General features: G+C 40.0%; 2 protein-coding genes across 3 annotated transcripts in view; both read left to right on the forward strand.

Moving 5' to 3' along the window:
• The first annotated feature begins 296 nt into the window (after positions 1-296).
• On the forward strand, positions 297-4,686 carry LOC113017182 (tripartite motif-containing protein 16-like). Its single transcript, XM_080298677.1, has one exon. The coding sequence runs from the start codon at positions 2,534-2,536 to the stop codon at positions 4,208-4,210; it is 1,677 nt and encodes a 558-aa protein (XP_080154803.1). The 5' UTR covers positions 297-2,533; the 3' UTR covers positions 4,211-4,686.
• A 5,309-nt stretch (positions 4,687-9,995) lies between these two features.
• The window catches only part of LOC113017181 (NLR family CARD domain-containing protein 3-like), a 71,830-nt gene continuing 59,754 nt past the window's right edge, over positions 9,996-22,071 (forward strand). The window contains exons 1-8 of one of the 2 annotated variants that reach the window (XM_080298674.1): positions 9,996-10,755; positions 14,344-14,481; positions 14,566-14,667; positions 14,794-14,835; positions 16,843-16,921; positions 18,682-18,907; positions 19,068-20,871; positions 21,678-21,830. In XM_080298674.1, the coding sequence (XP_080154800.1) occupies positions 14,393-14,481; positions 14,566-14,667; positions 14,794-14,835; positions 16,843-16,921; positions 18,682-18,907; positions 19,068-20,871; positions 21,678-21,830 (2,495 nt within the window). In that variant the 5' untranslated portion in view covers positions 9,996-10,755; positions 14,344-14,392. Of the gene's footprint in view, positions 10,756-14,343; positions 14,482-14,565; positions 14,668-14,793; positions 14,836-15,545; positions 15,592-16,842; positions 16,922-18,681; positions 18,908-19,067; positions 20,872-21,677; positions 21,831-22,071 lie in introns of those variants that run through there. The other variant, XM_080298675.1, reaches the window with a different exon arrangement.

Genomic DNA, 22,071 nt, shown 5'->3' on the forward strand with positions numbered 1-22,071 from the left:
TCGCCGACCAATCAGAGGGTTGCCGATCAATGTTTCTACTATCGATGCGTAGCCCCTTTTACGACACCCAGTGATGTCACATTACTGCGTCCAGCTGTAGTAATCGTCAACAGCAGGTGTGTTCGGGGAACCGGATTAGCGAGCTCACGGTTAGCGCGATGGTTTGGTCTTGGATGTGTCATTTGATCTTGGATGTAGTAAGCGACGTACGAAGAACGGGCCCCTGGTCATCTGGCTTTTTATTTAAGTAGACACAGATAGTTTTTAGAACGCATTCCCGTCGAGCATCAATGCTGATATTCTGGTGGGGATAAGAACTCAATGTGAGACAAGATTTTGGTTCTTTTCCACCTCTTCCCAAACCAAAGTCAAAAATATTAACAGATGACTGATTAGCGATGAGTAATTAAACAATGTTTGACAACTCACATTAGTGACATTCAGTGAGGTTAATGATTGGTTAGGCACTGACTCTTCTGAGTCAGATCAACAAATATATGAACACAAAACTAGAAGCTTTTCAATTTTGACAATACATGAAAGCTTTCACTTTTGCTTTAATCAATTCTAGACTGTTCAACAATATAATTATTAATTGTACCCCTAAAAATGTTAAAATGAAATAGAAGATTAGAACTCGGCAATATGGATTCAAAATCCTATCACAATATTTTCTGGTATTTATTACGATAACAAGAGTTACAATTAAAGATAACAGTAACCACAATCACATCTGAGCCACTTTTGTTGCATCTACTGACAGACAGAACTAGCTGACCAACTTAAAATGAAGGGGGGAACACACAAATTGTCACTTTGATAATCAATGGAACTGATACAAGGAGTTAAATGCATTACATATAGCTGTATTACACATAATGCTGCATTTTAATGACACAAGATAAATGCATGTCTTACACTTTAATCACTGATATTAACACTAAACCAGATATCAACACGGGGTAGAATTCCTTCAAACAATGTAGCAACTTATTTGATGCATGTTTCTAAAATACACTATACATATATTTCATTCTTCAAACGGATAGGATCGCTGGCGCTCCTGGTGGTCATTACTGACACCAGGGAGCATGCGCGGTAGATTTTGGGAGTAATTTTAAAGCTGCAGTTCTTAGTAGGCAAGTTGCAGCTTAACATGAATCGTAAAACATTTTGGGAAATTACACCGAAGTGGGCCCAATAATATTTGTTAAATGCCTGACTACTAACACCTGTGAGAGGCATACAAGCTAGAATGCTAAAAAAAAAATTACCAGACATCATTTGTTTTAAAATAAAACATACAGAAGTACTCCCGAAAATGTCGGATGTTTATCATTTAGTACACATTAACCAAATTTGTCATCCTTAAATGGTTGTACTTACCAAATAATCCTCAAATGGCAATGGATTTTATCCATGCTGATTGCATCAACATGATGCAAGTTTCGGTTGAAAATGGCGGTTGTTCAAACTTCCACACTGCACATGTGCAAACTGAGAAGTACGGAGAGCCTGTTAGGACAATCCTCTTCAAATTAAAGTGCTGTTCATTTTAAATGAACTTTTTACATTGGATTTAATGTACTGCATTTTGTTGTATTAAAATATTGTGTTATTAATTAAAATCAAAACAATATCCTTGTGTTTAGAGTTAAAAATCAATTGGTGACATTAATTTTAACATAAAACGTTTACATAATGCTAGCAACATCAGTGTATCATTTCTTAGAGTGTACAAGTCAAACACAACAAGGATTTAAATTCAAGACTGGAATGACAACACAATCAAAACAGGAATCAGAAATCTATCTGAACAATAATCAGAAACTAAAAACACTGTGACAAAAGAAACTGAAATTCAGCAACTCAGTTTAAAACCAGGGATCATGACAAAGTGTCCAATAAGGTGATGTTTTTGTTTCTCTGTTTCACTGCCTCACTCATTATCAGTAATATAATAAAAAATTTATTTTCATTGCTTTTTTCATAAAGCAAATCTCTGTATTGATTTTTATGTCTTACTTATATGTTTATTGATGTTTGAATCCTTTGATCATTTGATAGACTGTTAACTCCATTTTTTGACTTTGAAAAAAAAATTTCAGAAGAAAAATGTCCAAAAATCATTTGAAACACAGCTGATTACAAAACAAAACAAAAAAAATGTAAAAATGAAAAAGGAGTTGTTTCAAAAGAGAGACTCCAAGAAAAATTGACCCCCCCCCCCCACACACACACACAAAAACTCTGTTAATTATGCTCTGTACAGAAAAGGGTATAAAACACAGTGTCTACTTTAAAGGGCTCCTATTCCTGGAATCACTCACAACCTGACCACTCCTTCCTCTTCTAAACATAGAAACTACTCTTTGTGCATGCATTTCCTCATTCTCTCCTCTTACGTATATAGATATATATCTAAGGGCTGACAGGCTCCATTCACTGCAGACACACATTAAGTTCAGACCTCAGGCTAGTTTCATTTCTACAAAACAGAAACTGAAACCGTCACTGTTACTGGCACAGAGAAATGGCAGAAAAAGGAGTTCAGCTGGATCGAGAAACCTTTTGTTGTTCGATCTGTTTGGATCTACTGAAGGATCCGGTGACTACAACCTGTGGACACAGCTACTGCAGGAACTGTATTAAATCTCACTTTGATGAAGAGGACAGGAAGGGAATCCACAGCTGCCCTCAGTGCAGGAAGACTTTCACACCGAGGCCTGTCCTAGAAAAAAGCACCATGTTAGCAGCTTTAGTGGAGCAGCTGAAGAAGACTGGACTACAAGCTGCTCCAGCTGATCTCTGCTATGCTGGACCTGAAGATGTGGCCTGTGATGTCTGCACTGGGAGGAAGCTGAAAGCCATCAAGTCCTGTTTATCTTGTCCAGCCTCTTACTGTGAGAAACACCTCCAACCTCACTATGATGCAGCTCCATTAAAGAAACACAAGCTGGTGGCCCCCTCCAAGAAGCTCCAGGAGAACATCTGCTCTCGTCGTGATGAGGTGATGAAGATTTTCTGTCGTACTGATCAGCAGAGTATCAGTTATCTCTGCACAATGGATGAACATAAAGGCCATGAAACAGTCCCAGCTGCAGCAGAAAGGACTGAGAAGCAGAAGGAGCTCGAGGTGAGACGACTAAACATCCAGCAGAGAATCCAGGAGCGAGAGAAAGATGTGAAGCTGCTTCAACAGGAGGTGGAGGCCATCAATGGCTCTGCTGATAAAGCAGTGGAGGACAGTGAGAAGATGTTCACTGAGCTGATCCGTCTCCTCCAGAAAAGAAGCTCTGATGTGAAGCAGCAGGTCAGATCCCAGCAGGAAACTGAAGTGAGTCGAGTCAAAGAGCTTCAGGAGAAGCTGGAGCAGGAGATCGCTGAGCTGAAGAGGAAAGACGGCGAGCTGGAGCAGCTCTCACACACAGAGGATCACAACCAGTTTCTACACAACTACCCCTCACTGTCAGCACTCAGTGAGTCTACACACTCATCCAGCATCAATATTCGTCCTCTGAGCTACTTTGAGGATGTGACAGCAGCTGTGTCAGAGACCAGAGATAAACTACAGGACATTCTGAGAGAGGAATGGACAAACATCTCACTGACAGTCACTGAAGTGGATGTTTTACTGTCACCACCAGAGCCAAAGACCAGAGCTGGATTCTTAAAATATTCACAAGAAATCACACTGGATCCAAACACAGCAAACAGACAGCTTTTATTATCTGAGGGGAACAGAAAAGCTATGTATACCAAAGAAGAACAATCCTATTCTGATCATCCAGACAGATTTACTGGATGGCTTCAGATCCTGAGTAAAGAGAGTCTGACTGGACGTTATTACTGGGAGGTGGAGTGGAGAGGAAAAGGAGTTGAAGTAGCAGTCACATACAAGAATATCCGAAGAGTAGGAAAATCAGACTTGTGTTTTTTTGGATTCAATCAAAAATCGTGGTCACTGAAGTGTTATATCAACAAATATGAATTTTGGTACAACAAAATCCAAACTGTCCTCTCAGGTCCTCGGTCCTCCAGAGTAGGAGTGTACCTGGATCACAGAGCAGGTATTCTGTCTTTCTACAGCGTCTCTGAAACCATGACTCTCCTCCACAGAGTCCAGACCACATTCACTCAGCCGCTCTATGCTGGACTTTGGCTTTGTGAATCTGATGGCGTCTCTGCCGAGTTCATTAAACTTAAATAGACAGAAGTCATTGACAGAAAACTGGATAAATGTGTGTTTTAGTCTACAGTTTTTTTTCTCTGTAATCATTGTTACTGATCTTGCAGTTGCGCTTTTCTTCTTTGCATACCATACCATCACCTGTTAGTTAAACTTTTGTTGTCTAGTTAATGACTGACTTTATTTGGGTGGGACTTCATCTTGTGTTTGTTTAGCCATGTAAGGAAAACAAGGCTCCCATGTTTTATTCCGTCAGTGTATTCTTCCACTGCAAATGGTAAGTAATGTAAAAACACTGCTGCCACTTTTTTGGTTTCTTTGATGATTGATTAGACTTTTTCTTTAGTGCTGATATTACTGTGTTATTTGCAGCTTTAGGTGGTTTTAATCGTTAGCATAAGTTTGGCAGACATTCTTGCTTTCACCAATGTTCAAGAGTAACAGTCGCGAATTAATTGTCAGTATTATTGCTATGGAGAATAAAACATTAGAGCCTGTCTCTGGTTTACCTGATGATATTCTCATGAATGGGGCAGAGTATTAAGTATCACCTTAAAGCACTTGTTGCAGGCTGCTGAGCTTGCATCAGCATAGAGTATGCAACCAGAAGGCCTTCTCGGTCTTCGAAGGAGCCGGCCCACGCAGACCATGAAGGCCGGGTCTTCCAAAATGTGCGGCCTATGAATTGGGACATAGCTTTTGTGTGTGTGAGTTTGCATGTGTAAGAGAGATACTGAGAATTTAAAATATTATCTGTTAATGATGTAGTTGACATGATGTTGCATACTCTATGCTATTAATTTTAAAACTGAAGTGCTGCTAATTGAACAGTATGTGCTGTAATGCATTAATACAATGTACCAGAATAGAACAGAATGGAATAATACAGTGAACAGGAGCAATGAGAAGTATGCAATGTAATGATGAGCACTCCTAAAGATCTGCAGAAAGGTTCACAGAATCATTTTCCCGCTACAATCTGATATGTTTACATCTTTTGCTGTGAAGTACAGCCAGACTTTTGACCGCTTTGCCTTGGGCATTTTTAATCTGTAGCTCTGCTCTAAAAGAACTTACGTACCTGGGCCTGCTTACTACGCTTGCAAAGGTAAACTGATTGGCTAGAATCCAAAGTGTATGACATCTCAGGGAAAAAAAGCACCGAAATAAAGCACTGAAATGTGCGCTGCTTTTCGGTCTGGTTACTACCGTTTATGTCAGAACCGGTGCCATCATGGCACCGGATACCGGTACCCATCCGTACTCTTGACCTACTGATCTCCAAGGGCCTGAGCATTTGAAAGGTTACTGTGTCTGATGTGGGCGTGTCTGATCATTACTGTGTTTTCTTTGAAAGTAAAATTTCAGCCCACACAAATATATCAACAGCAGTGATCACAAAACGGTGTATAACTGAAAACGGTAGTGAGATTTTTAACCAGGTCTTCCCATTAACCTCTGACCTGTCCAGAGGGTCAGTCAATGAGCTCGTCAATAGCTTCAATGCTAACATGTTAAATGTAATGGACACTATTGCTCCCATTAAGGTGAAGGTTATCTCTGGAAGGAAAAAGTCTCCATGGAGAAACTCCACACTGGTGAAAAATGAAAAAAGAGAGTGTAGGAAAGCTGAGCGCAGATGGAGAAAAACAAACCTCCAGGTTCATTATGACATTTATAAAGAGAAACTTCACAATTATAATTTACAACTGAGGAGTGCAAGGAGGTCCTACTTCTCTGACATCATCACTAAAAACAGCCATAATGCTCGGGTCTTATTTTCTACAGTTGACAGGCTAACAAACCCTCCTGTGTCAGTGGCAGCTGAACTTCATTCAACCATGGCCTGCAATGACTTTGCCAAATTCTTCACAGACAAAATCAAAAAGATTAGACAAACAATTGGTACATCAACAGCAGATCCAGAATATGTACTGTGTCCACCAAAAAACTGTTTAAACACCATCAAATAGTTTCACCCTATTAACAGCAAAGACCTGGAGGAGATCTTTGGTAAACTGAACTCCTCCTCTTGCTGTTTAGATGTCCTGCCAACAAGTTTTTTCCAAAAAGGTCTCAAAGACTTTGGAATCAGACCTGTTACAGATCGTCAACATTTCTTTAATGTCAGGTGTGTTTTTAGAACAACTAAAAACTGTAATTAAACCTATACTGAAAAAGGACAATCTTGACATGACACAAATGAACAACTACAGGCCGATCTCAAATCTCCCAAAACAGTTCACACAATACACATCACAGCAAAAGCACCTCCCACCCAAATGGTTCTAAGACAAGGCACTATGAGTGTGTATGTGTAAACATGTGTATGCATGTGAGAATGTGTGTGTGTGTGTGTGTGTGTGAGTGTGTGAGAATGTGTGTCTCTTTGTGTGCGTGACTTCCAACTGTTTCTAACAACATCCTTAGTCATAAAATGGTAATCTCCCCCCACACCCAATATTCATTCAGAACTCTGCTGCTCGAGTCCAAAAAAGTGGACCACATCAGTCCAGCTCTGAGGTCTTTACACTGGCTGCCTGTCCGTCAGAGGATAGACTTTAAAGTTCTGAAATTTCCCCTTGTGGGACTAATAAAGGTATCTTATCTTATAAAGCTCTGAATGGTTTAGGATCAAAATACATCAGTGACCTCCTGACCCAGTATGAACCTTCCAGATCCCTCAGGTCATCTGGATCCGGTTTTTTAATCAGTTCCCAGAGTCAAAACCAGACATGGAGAAGCTGCATTCAGCTTTTATGCTCCATATATCTGGAACAAACTCCCAGAAAGCCTCAGATCAGCTAAAACACTCAGTTTATTTAAATCCAGGTTGAAGACTCACCTGTTCTCAGATGCATTTGAATAAAGGACACATTTGTCAGCTGCATTTGGAGGAGTCTACAGTTTTGGACAGCCTTCGTCACCTGGCTGTGATGTAATCGGCCTACAAATGCATCTTCAGGAAGATGCAGCCCATGGTTTTGGACATCCCCGTTATCTCTTGTTGATACTCATTCAGCACAATCTCCAGCAGGTGGAGGGTTGCGAGTTTAATGTTGATTACTGTTTCCTCTGACAGGTCTGATCCAGTTGGGTCTGCAGTGCAGCCTTGTGGAGTGGGGGAAGGAGTCGGCAGGGTCTGGATTAGCAGACCCTCTGCGAGGTCCCACAGTTGCGCTGCATCCTCTATAGGAATATTAGAAAACACCTTGTTTTTGACACTAAATTGTCAAAAACAAGGCGTTTTCTAATACCCTCGTATGCAGTGTTGTGTCTGTCCCTCTTGATGGCGTCATCAACCTGGCTAAACAGACAGTGCAAACCACTCCAGTTGCTCCCCTGTATAAAAAGGGGAGTCCTTAAACCATGTCGTGCGCTCTTCGAAGTTTTGGAGGGTAAGGATTTAACCTCCTGTTTTCAACCCCTCTGGTAGCTATAAGACTTTCCCTGTCATTACATACACTGAGAAAAATAAACGATCAGCCTAAACCCTGTAAAGCTCGGGGGCTGAGGAGCATATAGCATCTCTACAATACAATAGTGCAAAAGAGCTGGTGGGTGGTGGTGGCGGGGGGGTGATAAAAGCACATACATATTACTACTCATGTATGAGTACAAGGTAGGAAGGGGAGGCCGGGAGACTCTGTGATACAACCTATACCACTAATCTTAACCTTACGAAGAGGAACTTTCAAGTTAGAATCTATATTACATCCTGAATTGCCCGTGTGTAATAAATGATTATTACACCACGGTGTGTTTCACCTCTAGCATTCATTTCAAATCTACACTGATGTTCTTCATTCTCGTATGTGACTGCAACTTTAACCCCTCTCCCTCTCGACTCCACTTCCCAGTAACAACGTCTAGTCAGACTCTCTCTACTTAGAACCTGCCAACATAAAGCAGTGGAGGACGGTGATTTCATTATTACGGTGTATGTGAAAGATTAGCTTTCTGATATAAAGCCTGTTGGATTTTGTGCTAAATATCACCGTTTCCAACAAATCAAAGACAGTTAGTCAGCATAGTGACAAAGTAACCAAACATCTGCGAGCTCTTTGGGTGTAGGCAGGCCCAGGTTCAAATCCCGGACGAGTCCAGAGTGTTTCCGACACGACATTTTGATATGTTAGCAACAGCTTACACCATATCTCATTGTTATGAGATAAAAATACCTGATTTAAATTTAACATGGAACGTTTACCTACTTCAACTGTAGGTAAACGTTACATGTCATATGGTGATCTAGGAATCCTTTAACATAGATATTATATTTAAGTTAAATATTTGTAGAATAACTTGTACAACTCAAACATTATTTTTAATAGAAAAGATGTAGTCAAAAACAATCATTCAGTCATTGATTGACTAATAAGACTTTAGTTGTTACGGCAGAAAGAAGATTAGTGACACCAATTTAAAACACACTTTAACTGAAATTTAGCAAAAGTTCAAACTGTTCTGATAATGCGGGGACTTATAAAGTGTCTGCTTATTTGTATTTGTTCTCTAAATCATGTATAAAACTAGTAGATGGTGTATTTTAAAACCACTAGAAATGAATAGCTAACTTGAACCTATTGATCCACTAGTCTGCTGGTATATTGCGAGTCGCCAGCTGAGGAGATGATGCAATTTATTATTTTAGTTTGTTAAAGATTTCTCTTCCTATTCTGATGGAATTGGGCTTCAGTGTTTTTTTCCGGTATAGCTGCAGATCAAGGTGACAGCAAGTCAAAATGATGTTACCTGTGAGTGTCCAGCTGCAGACTGGGTTTGAATATTGTTATAAACAGATGTGGATCAGTTCATGTCTTTTATTCACTGTAAGATTTAACAAGGATTGAGAGAGGAGGACAAAGAGGAAGAGGTAAGAGTGGACGTGTGGAAAAATTCATCTCAAATGATAAAGCTGTAGATGCTGTTTTACCACATTCATTGATGATGATTTGACGTAACCGAGCAGTGTATTTTCCTGTTATCAATTATGCATCCCAACCTGCTCTTGTAATAATTATTATGAGATTATATTTCTGTCACTTTCCAGCAAATACAATTCTAGTTTAGTGAGCAGTTCAGTGAGAAAGACGGTTTTTCAAAACAGGAAGAACAAGGGATAAAACAGTGATGTTAGCGGAGCAAAGTGCGCCGACTTTGTTCAACATTACTTGGCAACAGGGAACGTGAGGCAAGTTGCACTGGTGCATTTGTGACAGCTTCACTTGAAATGCCTTCGCCGCATCATACATGCCATGTCCATGAACAGACAGATTTCCTTGCTGAGCTCAAAACCTCTGTTGAGAACTTTTCCCCAACTCAGCCAGCGGACGTCTGTATGATAAGGAATGTCGGCAAACTCTGAATCTATTTCCCACATAAAAGACTGAAATTGACGGTGATTTAAACTTTTAGCTCAGATAAAATGTACAGCCTGCGTCACGGTGATCATTACATGCTCCATTTTTAGGACTTTACCACACAGCGTCTCTTGGTGTGTGACGCAGTGATATGCTGTTAACTCACCGGTACAGTTCTCCTCCTGCATCTTTACTAGATCCTACATCCTGCACAACACCAGCGCTCCATCTGTTGTCCCAGGGGAGTTTCATGTCGGTTACACTTTGACATACGTTTTAAAAAATGTCTTTGCATTTGCAATGCAGACTACTTTGGGCCCAGAAGCAGAATTTGAAACGTCATCACTTAAAGACCGAATAGGCAGAATGCTACAGGTATAGCTCTAAAGAATGTAGCATCATGGACAGTGTAGTCTGTGCTGCATTGAGAATGGACTGCCATACCCGTTATGTGTCTGTGAGCAAGAGGAGGGAGAAAAAGGACGGTGGAAAAGTACGAGTTGTCATCGAGCAAAAATAAGAGCTGGAAGCATGTAAATATAATAATAACCACTGCAGCCAAGAAGAGAGCCTGACGAGCCCAGTTGTAAGTAAGCTATTAAGACTCGACTGTACACCGTGTTCGTGTTTTCCTCCGAAACAATAAGTTCCGTTGGAGCAGTCTTTCAACGCCTCTCTCTGTCTCTCGCAAGCAAAGTTGACCCACACAACAAAGTAAAGCTATTTTTTGGCTACGAGCCGACAGGGACCCCGCCGTATTAGTCAGAGGTCCCTTTACTATACAGGACCTTCAGTAACAGTAATAAATCACACAGCAATAGTACATTCGTGTAGTTGTAAAAAGCATGATAATATATTAAGTAATCCAGAGAAACATGCTGAACATTTGAAGCTTTTATATTCCAAGCAAAGTAAACAGTGTTTTAGAGACGATCTGTGATTAGTGTGTTCACACCTGCAGCTTCAACAAGGTTTCGTGTACTCACACGTCAGCATGCGAACTTTACTCTGACTAGATTTAGTCTGAGCAGTCAGACAACATATTTTTAAATGTTACAGCATCAACACACACAGAGTTTAGCCCCTCCCACCTGTCCTGCTTCAGGTGGAGTCCCACCTCCTTCCTGTAAGCAGCTCACCTGTGTGTCCCTGTTTAATGTCCAGGTGTGGAGCTTGTTGTTCGTGTCTCTGTGTGAAGAAACTGTAAGTTTTTTTTGTCTCCTCCTTTAACAGTTTGACTGTTTGTTTCTGCTCTGTGATGTTTGAACCAGATGTTCAGCTCTTACTTCAGGACAAACTTTGATCACTCTTTTTTTAAGACACTGGTTATCAGTAACTCTACACTGAAACATTTGTTACTGTGAACAACAGTTTAAATGGATCTGTATGAAACTTCAGATCCATTAGACAAATTAGTTTGTTGCTGAGAAGTGGACGTTCAGGTTTTACTGAATTTGTACTGGTTTTATTGTTGAAACAAGATGAAGTAAAGAAGCAGAATGTTTCAGTAAAAACATGAACAACAGAAGAAAATTCAAGAGGGATGTGACTTACATCATGCATGATGTGCAGAAAAGTATTTGGCAACTTTTCCATGTCTTTGTGTCGCTGTCGAGTTTACTTTGTACTTTCTCTTTTTGGATGAATCAGTGGATTTGAGTCTGAGTTTTCTTGTTTAGCATTTTAAGCTTTTAATCAATGATAGTTGGACAAGGTGTGGTCTCTTGCCTTTCTCTCCATTTTGACGTCCCACGTCAGATTTTTTGTAAAATGCTTTTACATTTCTTCCTTTTGAACAGTTTTCAAAGGCTCACTTGATGTTATTTGAGTCAGTTGAGTCCTTTATGTAAAGGTTAAGATCTATGTTGCATTCAATCACAATAGGAAATGCAATCAGAAGCACAAATAAACAAAAAATAAAAACTAATCAGTACTGATTATTAGTCTTTACACTGCATTCCAAATTATTATGCAAATGGTATTTTTCTCTGATTTTCCTAAATAGTGATTCAAATGACAGTCAACATAATTTTCGAATAGAATAGCCTCCCAGAGCTGCTGTTTGGATGTGAACTGCCTCCCACCTGTTTTGCTTGCTTGAATGCTCCAAAGGTTCTCAATAGAATTGAGGTTAGGGGAGAATGGGGGCCACACCATGAGTTTCTCTCCTTTTGTGCCGATAGCAGCCAATGATGCAGAGGTATTCCTTGCAGCTTGAGATGGTGCATCGTTTTGCATGAAGATGATTTTGTTGCGGACAGCACTGTTTTTCTTTTTGTACCATTGAAGAAAGTGGTCAGTCATACTTTGCAGAGGTCATTTTCACACTTTCAGGGACCCTAAAGGGGCCGATCAGCACTTTTCCCGTGATTCCGGCCCAAAGCATGACTCCACCATCTCCCTGCTGACGACGCAGCCTTGTTGGGACATCATGGCCGTCCACCAACCATCCACCACTGCATCCACCACTGCATCCATCTGGACCATCCAGGGTTGCACGGCACTCATCAGTGAAGAGGACTGTTTTGAAAATTAGTCTTCATGTAGTTCAGAACTACAACCATTTCTGCTTGTGAGCATTGGTTAGGGGTGGCCGAATAGAAGGTTTATGCACAACTGCAAGTCTCTGGAGGATCCTACAGCTTGACGTTTGCGGGGCTGCAGAGGCACCTGCAACTTAAAATATGTGTTTGCTGCTTTTTAATGGCCTTTTAGCAGCTGCTCTCTTAATCTGATGTATTTGCCCGGCAGAAACCTTCATCATTGTGATTTGATTTCAGTGATCCAAAGATCACCACCACCACAGTGTGTATGCATGTGAGAATGTGTGTGTGTGTGTGTGTGTGTGTGTGTGTGTGTGTGTGTGTGTGTGTGTGTGTGGCCACAGAATGTGTGTCTCTTTGTGTGCGTGACTTCCAACTGTTTCTAACACCACAATTCCATCCTTGAGTTTAATTGAAAAACAACTTATTTAATCTTTATGAAACTTAAATAAACACAATTTGTATAATAATTTGGGATCCGGTGTATGTATAAAAAACTCAGCGAAATGTTCAGGTGTGAAGATCTGAACCACTTTAACAAGGACTCCTATTTGTTGATGAAAAACAGAAGCACGTATTTAAAAACAGAAAGAACAGAGAAGAATAAAGTTGTAATAACCAAGTTAATGTTCACACTCAGACCCACATGTAGCGTGACACACTCAGGCATGAGGAAGTGTACAGTTAAAAACATTCCTCTGCTAACAGCTGATAATTTTGGCGTCACAGAAACTAATGGAGCTGAACTGACCTGACTGCATTTATAGAGCACTGTAATATTTCATAACTTTAAGGTTTTTAAAAAAGAACATTTCATTCTGATTGTAGCTCTGGATTTATTAAATTCTATAATTGTGATGTCTGCATGTGAATTATGTTCTATAACTAAAGGCTAAACTAATAATTTTGATGGTATCATTAAATCCTCTTGGACTATCTGTCTGTCAGCTCTCTGTTGGTGTAGCTGATGTGGAAATAGTTTTGTGATGGAAGATTTCTTTATTCTATGTAGTAATATGTATTTTACATTGGTAATAATAGTATCACTTTGTCACATAGTTATATGCATGTAGGATGTTATCTCAAGTGGGCCTTATGTTTATCACACCTTCACAGTGGGGTCATTGTATGTGGGTTACAGGCATATAGGCACCGCATAAGGGAGGTGCCGGTTGGTCGTAATTCTCCTTTGGGGGGAAGGGTTCGAGGATGAGCTGAACTGGGAGGTATAGAGCTACGTGATGTGCTGAGGAGTTTCCTTTGTCCATGAGTTTGGCCGGGTCATATGTAAGGCAGCGCCCATCTTTAGAGACCATTCTGGTTTGTGACCAGAGCCCTCTCTCCACATGCAGTGTGTATAATAAACTCTGCTTCAAAAAGATGCTTACCGGGTGTTTGCAGTTTATTTAAAATTTCCTCAACAGTTACCTTTTGTAGTTTGTGATCACAGTGATAAATGCGAGCAATGTAAAACAAATTGTAAAGAATTTGTTTGCTGTCGGTTCCAGATGTGTCCAAAATGTGATCACAGAGGTTCTCTGATGAGTTAGGAATGAGACTGTGTTGGCAGATCATCTCTAATCTTCTGTGCAATAAAAAATGATTTAACATCATCGTAGCCCAGATAGCTGACTCATCTGTTAAAGCTGTTCTTGTGTTTTTGGGTTCTTGATAAACAGCTTCCTTTCTGTTTTTAGTCATTCTATATCTATTATAGTGCTGGACCGAATCATTGAGTAATTTGATTACTGTGTGCCCATGTGTTAAATGATGTAAACGTGAGCATTTCACACACATTTGCAAGTAAAACAGAGCTACAATAAAAGTGTATTTAGGAGCAACCAATTAAAAAGTCTGACCACATTAAGGCTACACTATGGGGCGCCGTTTGTAAAGGGAAACGTGCTGAAATTAACATCAACATCTTTCCACATTTAGCTCAAAACCTTACAAAAACATGTTTTTTCGAGTCATTTTTTACAACATTTAGTAAAATATTTGTAACTTTTTATGTTACATTTATATTTATGTTACTTACTACTGTACAGTGCATCACTTCAGTAGTTTAGAGGACCAAGGCACGGCAAGACCAACATCAGGAACATCGGCAACTAAAAGAAATGTTACATCTCTTGTGTTTTGTGAAAATGAGAAAAGACAAGAAAAAACAAGTCACGCTAAACTTATACAATAGCATTAATAGTATTTCAGTTGATGTGCACATGAATGATTGGTGTTTCCTCTGCAGGTGAAGGTAGAAGGTTTGTGTGAGCTGACGTGGATGTGAATTCGGCAGCATGGATCCGTGTGAGGACAGAGAGGAGGGAGTCCCTCCCTCTAAAACCACTCTGTGTGGGGAACATGACAGCCAGACCAAAGCTCAGAGGTGAGATGACCATCTCTAACTGTCCATGACTCTTCTCCATGTCACAGCTCAGCACTCACATCACTGCTTCATCATTATTCACAGGAACCAGCCTGAACCTCCACCCAGCTGTGTGTCCTTAAAGACTGACGACTCTAATGAACGTTTCATTAATTTTAAAGTCCAGCAGGCATCTGCTGCAGAGAGGTGAGCTGTTAGTAACATGAAGTCTTTGAGAGCTGATTTAACTGCTTGATGTTGTTGGATATATGTTGTTGGCAAACAAGACTTTTATCTGAAATGACTTTTTTTTTTCTCTTTTAATCTCATCAGGACTGGATTTTATATTCCTGACGGAAACTTGGCTTCGACCCAGTGAGTTTTCTTCCTTCTCGGAACTTCCCGGATCACTGGTAGAGATGGAGGGCTAGCTTTGGTGTTTAAAAACAAATTTCGCTGTCGGCAACTGCCACCTTTTTTCTACCCCAGCTTTGAGGTGCAGTTTTTGGAACTGAACTCCACTCCCTCAGTCCTCTGAGCTGTGGTGTATCATCCACCAAAATGCATTAAGGATTTTAATCTTGATGTTGCAGACTTACTAGGGAATCTTATGCTAGGATATGACCGTGTTTTAATTGTTGTTGAGTTTAACATCCATGTACGCTGTGAGACTAGACCACTAGTAAAGGACTTCCTTCCCCTTATGGACACTTTAATCTTACTCAGTGGGTGTGATCCAACTCATGAAATGCCACACACTTGTTCAGGTGCTGTCAAACAGTCTGGATGTTTGTATTACAGAAATCAAGGACTGTGGGATATCAGATCATTTCCCAGTGATGTTTAATATCGCAGTGTGTAATGTGGAGTTGAACAGTGAGGGACCTGTGCGTCAGTTATGCATGATAAAGTCATTGACCGCTGCTCACTATTCTCTGCTTTTACTATCTGTATGATGTATGATGCCAACTGTAAATATCAACACTTCACTGAGTTCTTTTGGTTCCTCAGAGGCATCCGATGGAAGACAAAACACTGCTCAGTAGACCATTTAACCCTTTATTTCTCTTTCACATTACTTCTAGAATGGAGATGCGTCCTGCATGACACGTTGCCACGGATCTCAAAATGGTGCTGTGCCCCTAACAGTTTTATTCCAGACGCTCTCTCATTCTAGTCTAAACAACGGTGTCTCAGTAACCTTCCACTAGAGATGGTCCCCTCTTATCTACATTTTCCCACGCAAGTGTGAGCAAGAGTCTGCAGCTTTCTACTCTTGCAGCACACATGGTTTCATGCCTTTATTTTTCAGGGCTGTGTCCACTTAATACTGTACTTTATAACTTTATAACACTTATTATTAATAAAAAGCATAGTATTTTTGAGGCACTGCAAATTATTTAATCCCAACACAACTTTAGTTTGGAACTAGTGGTTGAAGAGCTAGCTAACTTTTTTTATTCAACATGTTCTGGCATGTTTGATTTTCTGTTGTTCTAGTCCAGCTGAACATAACATTCTTTTATCGAGACTTCAACACATTGTTGGTCTTAAAGGAGCCGTATTAAACAGGGTTTAAATTATAACTATCAGAGAGGTCCTTTTCTGTTGCTACTGAAGAATACTCCTCTTCCTCCGCCCCTATTTGTTGCGGTGTGCCACATGGGTCTGTTTTGGGCCCAACTCCCTTCTCCTTATACATCCTGCCTTTGGGATCTATTTTCAAGAAATACAACATTGCCTTTCACTGTTATATTGATGACATCCAAATTTACTTCCCCTTGATACTGGATGTCTCTGTCCCACTGCCACCTTTCCTTAACTGTCTACATGATGTTAAAGACTGAATTTTCTCACCCTAAACGAAAATAAGACCGAAGTTATTGTTTTATGAAGTCATGCCCCTTTGGATAAGTTAATGGATACTCTTGGGCCTCTTGCTTGTTATCACTCCCACACTGTAAGAAATCTCTGAGTGTTTTTAGATAGCTCTTTTAAATTAGAGAAGCAAGCGTCCACAGTTGTGAAAAACAGTTTTTTTGTCAGTTACATGAAATTGCCAAAGCGAAGCCTTATCTTCCTCCTAAAAATCTAAAAGAAAATTATTCATGCCTTCATCACCTCTAGACTGGACTGCTGCAATTCTCTCTGTTTAGGTATTCAACACTCCATCGCTTGCATTTAGTTCAAAATACTCATGCTGTATGTCTTCTAACAGGTTTAAGAATGTATGAAAGGTTTTCTCTGAAAAGGAGAAAAACGAACTAATCTGATTGTGAGCGCATGCTGCTCATAAACCCGTATTTAGCATTAATGGTGCAATCAAAGATGTGGTGGATCGGCATCCTGTACTTGGACTAATTCTTCATGATTTTTCCACAGAGTGGGCCAGAACAGCTCAGAGTTTCCCTGTGGTCAGTCTGCCCAGCAGCATGAAACACACCTGGACTCCATATTTATGGTCTGCACATGTTCAACAACTACTTTACTACTAAACAAAACATCTACATAATAATAATAATACTTATTATTATTATTATTATTGTTGTTGTTGTTATTATTATTATTATTATTATTGATGCAAATACAATGAATGAAAGTATAATGTATTGTCGAGAATGACACCCAGACTCTTAAAACGTGAGGAGGGGGAGACAGAGGAACAGTCACTGACTAAGGAAAAATTGTTTTGGATCGTGTTGATTTTATACTAATGAGGAGAACCTTAGTTTTGTCGCTATTTATTTTGAATAAATCTGAAGACAACCAGGATTTTGTTTTCGATATATAGTCAGTGAGTGAGGAGGGAGGCAAGGTAGATTTGTTGTTAAGCCGGATGTCATTTGTGTGTCAGTGGAAATTGTTGTTGTATTTATGAAAGATAGTACATGGAGAAGAAATGAATGATAAAATACCTCCAGTACTCCAGCTTCCTCCCACCGTCCAAAGACATGCAGATTGTCATTATGCAAATGTACTATTTATAAGATTGGGGAAACCTGCAGTCAGCTGAGACTGAAGAAGTCACTTGGATGAGTGACAAAATGTTTCTCCCACAAAACGCTACGTCCAGATGAACAGAATCAACTTTTGGAGACTGGATGATGTTGTTAAGCAATGAAAAGAGTGACTTGGTGTTACCTTCATTAGAAGAGATAATATGACAATAGTAACTGGGAAAGTTTGAGCGATGCTGTCATTATAATGTCGTTTATGATTTTTATACAAGTCCAGTTCTTTTGTAGAGCCTCTAAAGTTTGTGACAGTAATAGTCAAAGTTCAGGTGTAAACTCAGGGGGTAGAGGAAGAGGAGAAAACAGATCCTTTTTTTTTTCATGGAGTTCAGTGTTGTAGAGTGAAATCAGTTCTTCAATGGTGAATAAACTCTGAATGTCTATGAAAGAGTCAATGCTACTGGAGAGAGAATTATTAATAGAGAATTGTTAATAAAGAGAGTTTCATAGGTAAGCGGGGTTACACCAGAGCAGCAAATCAGGTTTCAAATGTTTCCTTTAGACTGAGTAGCAACACCAATATGCTGCTGAAATCCAAACTCTCAAGGTAAGATACAAAATCTCTGATGAGAGAGTTATTAATACTGTGATAGATGTGAGGCAGGCAGCAAAATCATTTGGGAACTGATTGTTGAGTTTAGGGAAATGGTAGACAGTTGAAATAATGCTAGGAGTAGGAACAGACATTTAACACACAGTAGATTCAAAAGAACTGACACAGGAGCAGAGACTAGTATGACTTTTCACCTCTCATGATAGATGAGCCAGTACTAGTCCCCGGCCAGTACTACAGGATTGAAAGATGTTAACAAACCCAGGAGGAGTGGATTAATTCAACTGAGGCAAGTCATTGGGCATTGCTAAGTCTCAGTTGACCAGAGAAAGTCTAGCTTACAGTTGGTAAAGAGATCATAGAAGATATGTCCCTTGCTCTTAAGTGAGTGGGTGTTAGGTAGATGGAAGTTGAGAGTGATGGTATCATATTTAGCAGCAAAAAAAAGAGGTGCATCATCCTACTGAGAACAACTGAACAGTCAATTAAGACGTGACACAAATGTATAAAGTTACCAATGAGAAAGTCCAGTCATCTGTTCACAGTCATCTCCATGCTGCTCTTTGTTCGACCAGTGGATTGTCCAACATGGATCTGATGTTTGGCTGCATGATTTCAGTCTGACTGGGTCATTCATAAAGTATTCTGTTCCAGCTGCTGGAGGACAATATCATCCTTTTTGTAAAGAATGAGCTGAAGAAGATCCAGAAGGTTCTGAGTCCAGATTACCCAGAATGCGTAGAGAATAAGATTGTGAATGAGGAGGTTTTGAAGGGTGAGGATGATGAGCAGCAGAGCAGCAGAGAAGCATTTGTGAAGATCACATTGCACTTCCTAAGGAAACTGAAGCAGGAGGAGCTGGCTGACCGTCTGCAGAGCAGTAAGACAATTTCTCTAGATATTTAAGCTGCTGGATGAATGGAATTAGTAATGTCTCATTAATGTTAACAAAAATATTAAACATGCATATTTTAGGGGGCACAAATAGTCATATGCATTTCATTTCATTGTTTTCTGTTTTTTTTTTTTATTGTTTTCAGGACATGTTGCAGCAATTTGTAAGTGTAAACTTAAAACGAAGTTGAAGAAGAAGTTCCAGTGTGTGTTTGAGGGGATCGCTAAAGAAGGAAACCCAACCCTTCTGAATCAGATCTACACAGAGCTCTACATCACAGAGGGAGGAACTGCAGAGGTCAATGATGAACATGAGGTCAGAAAGACTGAAACAGCATCCTGGAAACCAGATAGACCAGAAACAACAATCAGACAAGAAGACATCTTTAAAGCCCAACCTGGAAGAGATGAACCAATCAGAACAGTGCTGACAAAGGGAGTGGCTGGCATTGGGAAAACAGTCTTAACAAAGAAATACACCCTCGACTGGGCTGAAGACAAAGCCGACCAGGACATCCAGTTCATATTTCCATTCCCTTTCAGGGAAATGAATATACTAAAAGAGAAAAAGTTCAGCCTGGTGGAACTTGTTCATCACTTCTTTACTGAAACCAAAGAAGCAGGAATCTGCAGCTTTGAAGACTTCCAGGTTGTGTTCATTTTTGATGGTCTAGATGAGTGTCAACTTCCTCTGGACTTCCACAAAACTGAAATCCTAACTGACCCTAGAAAGTCCACCTCAGTGGATGTGCTACTGACCAACCTCATCAGGGGGAAACTGCTTCCCTCTGCTCATCTCTGGATAACCACACGGCCTGCAGCAGCCAGTCAGATCCCTCCTGACTGTGTTGACATGGTGACAGAGGTCAGAGGGTTCACTGACCCACAGAAGGAGGAGTACTTCATGAAGAGATTCAGAGATAAGGAGCAGGCCAGCAGGATCATCTCCCACATCAAGACTTCACGAAGCCTCCACATCATGTGCCACATCCCAGTCTTCTGCTGGATCACAGCTACAGTTCTGGAGGATGTGCTGAAAACCAGAGAGGGAGGACAGCTACCCAAGACCCTGACTGAGATGTACATCCACTTCCTGGTGGTTCAGGCCAAAGTGACGAAGGTCAAGTATGATGGAGGAGCTGAGAGAGATCCACACTGGAGTCCAGAGAGCAGGAAGATGATTAAGTCTCTGGGAAAACTGTCTTTTGATCAGCTGCAGAAAGGAAACCTGATCTTCTATGAATCAGACCTGACAGAGTGTGACATCGATATCAGAGCAGCCTCAGTGTACTCAGGAGTGTTCACACAGATCTTTAAAGAGAAGAGAGGACTGTACCAGGACAAGGTGTTCTGCTTCATCCATCTGAGTGTTCAGGAGTTTCTGGCTGCTCTTCATGTCCATCTGACCTTCATCAACTCTGGAGTCAATCTGCTGGAAAAACAACAACCAACCTCCCAGAAGTCTTTCTTTTTTAAAAAGAAAAGTAGTATAAAGTATCTCCACCAGAGTGCTGTGAACAAGGCCTTACAGAGCCCAAATGGACACCTGGACTTGTTCCTCCGTTTCCTTCTGGGTCTTTCATTGCAGACCAATCAGGCTCTCCTACGAGGTCTGCTGACACAGACAGGAAGTATCTCACAGACCAGTCACGAAACAGTCGAGTACATCAAGAAGAAGCTCAGTGAGAATCTGTCTGCAGAGAAAAGCATCAATCTGTTCCACTGTCTGAATGAACTGAACGATTATTCGCTAGTGAAGGAGATCCAACAGTTCCTGAGTTCAGGAAGTCTCTCCACAGATAAACTGTCTCCTGCTCAGTGGTCAGCTATGGTCTTCATCTTACTGTCATCAGAAAAAGATCTGGATGTGTTTGACCTGACGAAATACTCTGTTTCAGAGGAGGCTTTTCTGAGGCTGCTGCCAGTGGTCAAAACTTCCAACAAAGCTCTGTAAGTGAATATATACTCATCACTATATTTAAAAATGGTTGATTTCACAAATGATTGAAAATAGAACAGTCATATATTAAATGATTTCCTGTTTGCTTCCCTCATAGATCAGGTCAACCGATATCTCTAAATTACTTTTTTAAAATTGAAAGAAACTCCTAGGTTTTTTTGTAGTTCTGTGATTTTGTAATAATCCAAAGTTTTCAAGACTGTATGCATTTCTGTTAATGTATAATGTAAAATTACGTTTTATTCTGACACAGTATTGTTAGATTATATCTTAACATTGAGATAGCACAAATTTTTACGACAACCCACATTTAGCACCCCCCCCCCCCCCCCAAAAAAACCCCCCCAAAAACAAAACAAAAGAAAGATGAACATGGGACCCTTTTCTGAATTACAATTAATCCAATTTCTGCCCCACCGTCCTACCTAAAAATATAAACAACATTTCCAAAATGTACAGAAGCCAGTTACAATGCAAGTGGATGATTTATTTTGTTTTTTTGTTGGTTTGTTTAAATTGTGTGTGTTTGTGTGTGTTTGTGTGTGTGTAAGAGAGAGAGAGAGAGAGATTTTTACTTTTTGAACATAGACATAAGATAATTGTTGTTGAGTCCTTAGCGGTCAGGGAGCATTGAACTGTTTGATGCCTCAAAGAAGAAAAGAAATTAAGAAAAAATTACAAAAATAATTTTGACATTGTTGATCAAGACTGCTTAAAAAATTGCTAAATCTAATAATACTTCAGTGTACTGTCATTGCACTACAACAGTGTTTTCAGTTTATCTTTTATTTTTCAGACTGAGTGGCTGTAACCTCTCAAAGAAAAGCTGTGAAGCTCTTTCCTCAATTCTCAACTCCCAGTCCTCTAGTCTGAAAGAGTTGGACCTAAGTAACAACGACCTGCAGGATTCAAGAGTGAAGTTTCCATACTCTAAACTGACAACTCTCCGGTCAGATCAATATATATTCTGTTTTCTTATCAGTTAACCCTCCTATTCTCCTCAAATATTACTATCACGTTTTACCATGGGGGTTATTTACCTCTACAAAATGGTTTACATACAATTGTTGACCAATTGTTTGCGTCAGGCACTTTGTTTATTTATTGAATACATTAGTATTCTCTTGATAATAAAATTCTAGTGCCACCATCAAGCCATGAAGTCAAACTTTTAATTTAGAATAAATGTA

The sequence above is a fragment of the Astatotilapia calliptera genome, chromosome 3 (genome assembly GCF_964374335.1).
Source record: "Astatotilapia calliptera chromosome 3, fAstCal68.1, whole genome shotgun sequence".
NCBI classification, from domain to species: Eukaryota; Metazoa; Chordata; class Actinopteri; order Cichliformes; family Cichlidae; genus Astatotilapia; species Astatotilapia calliptera.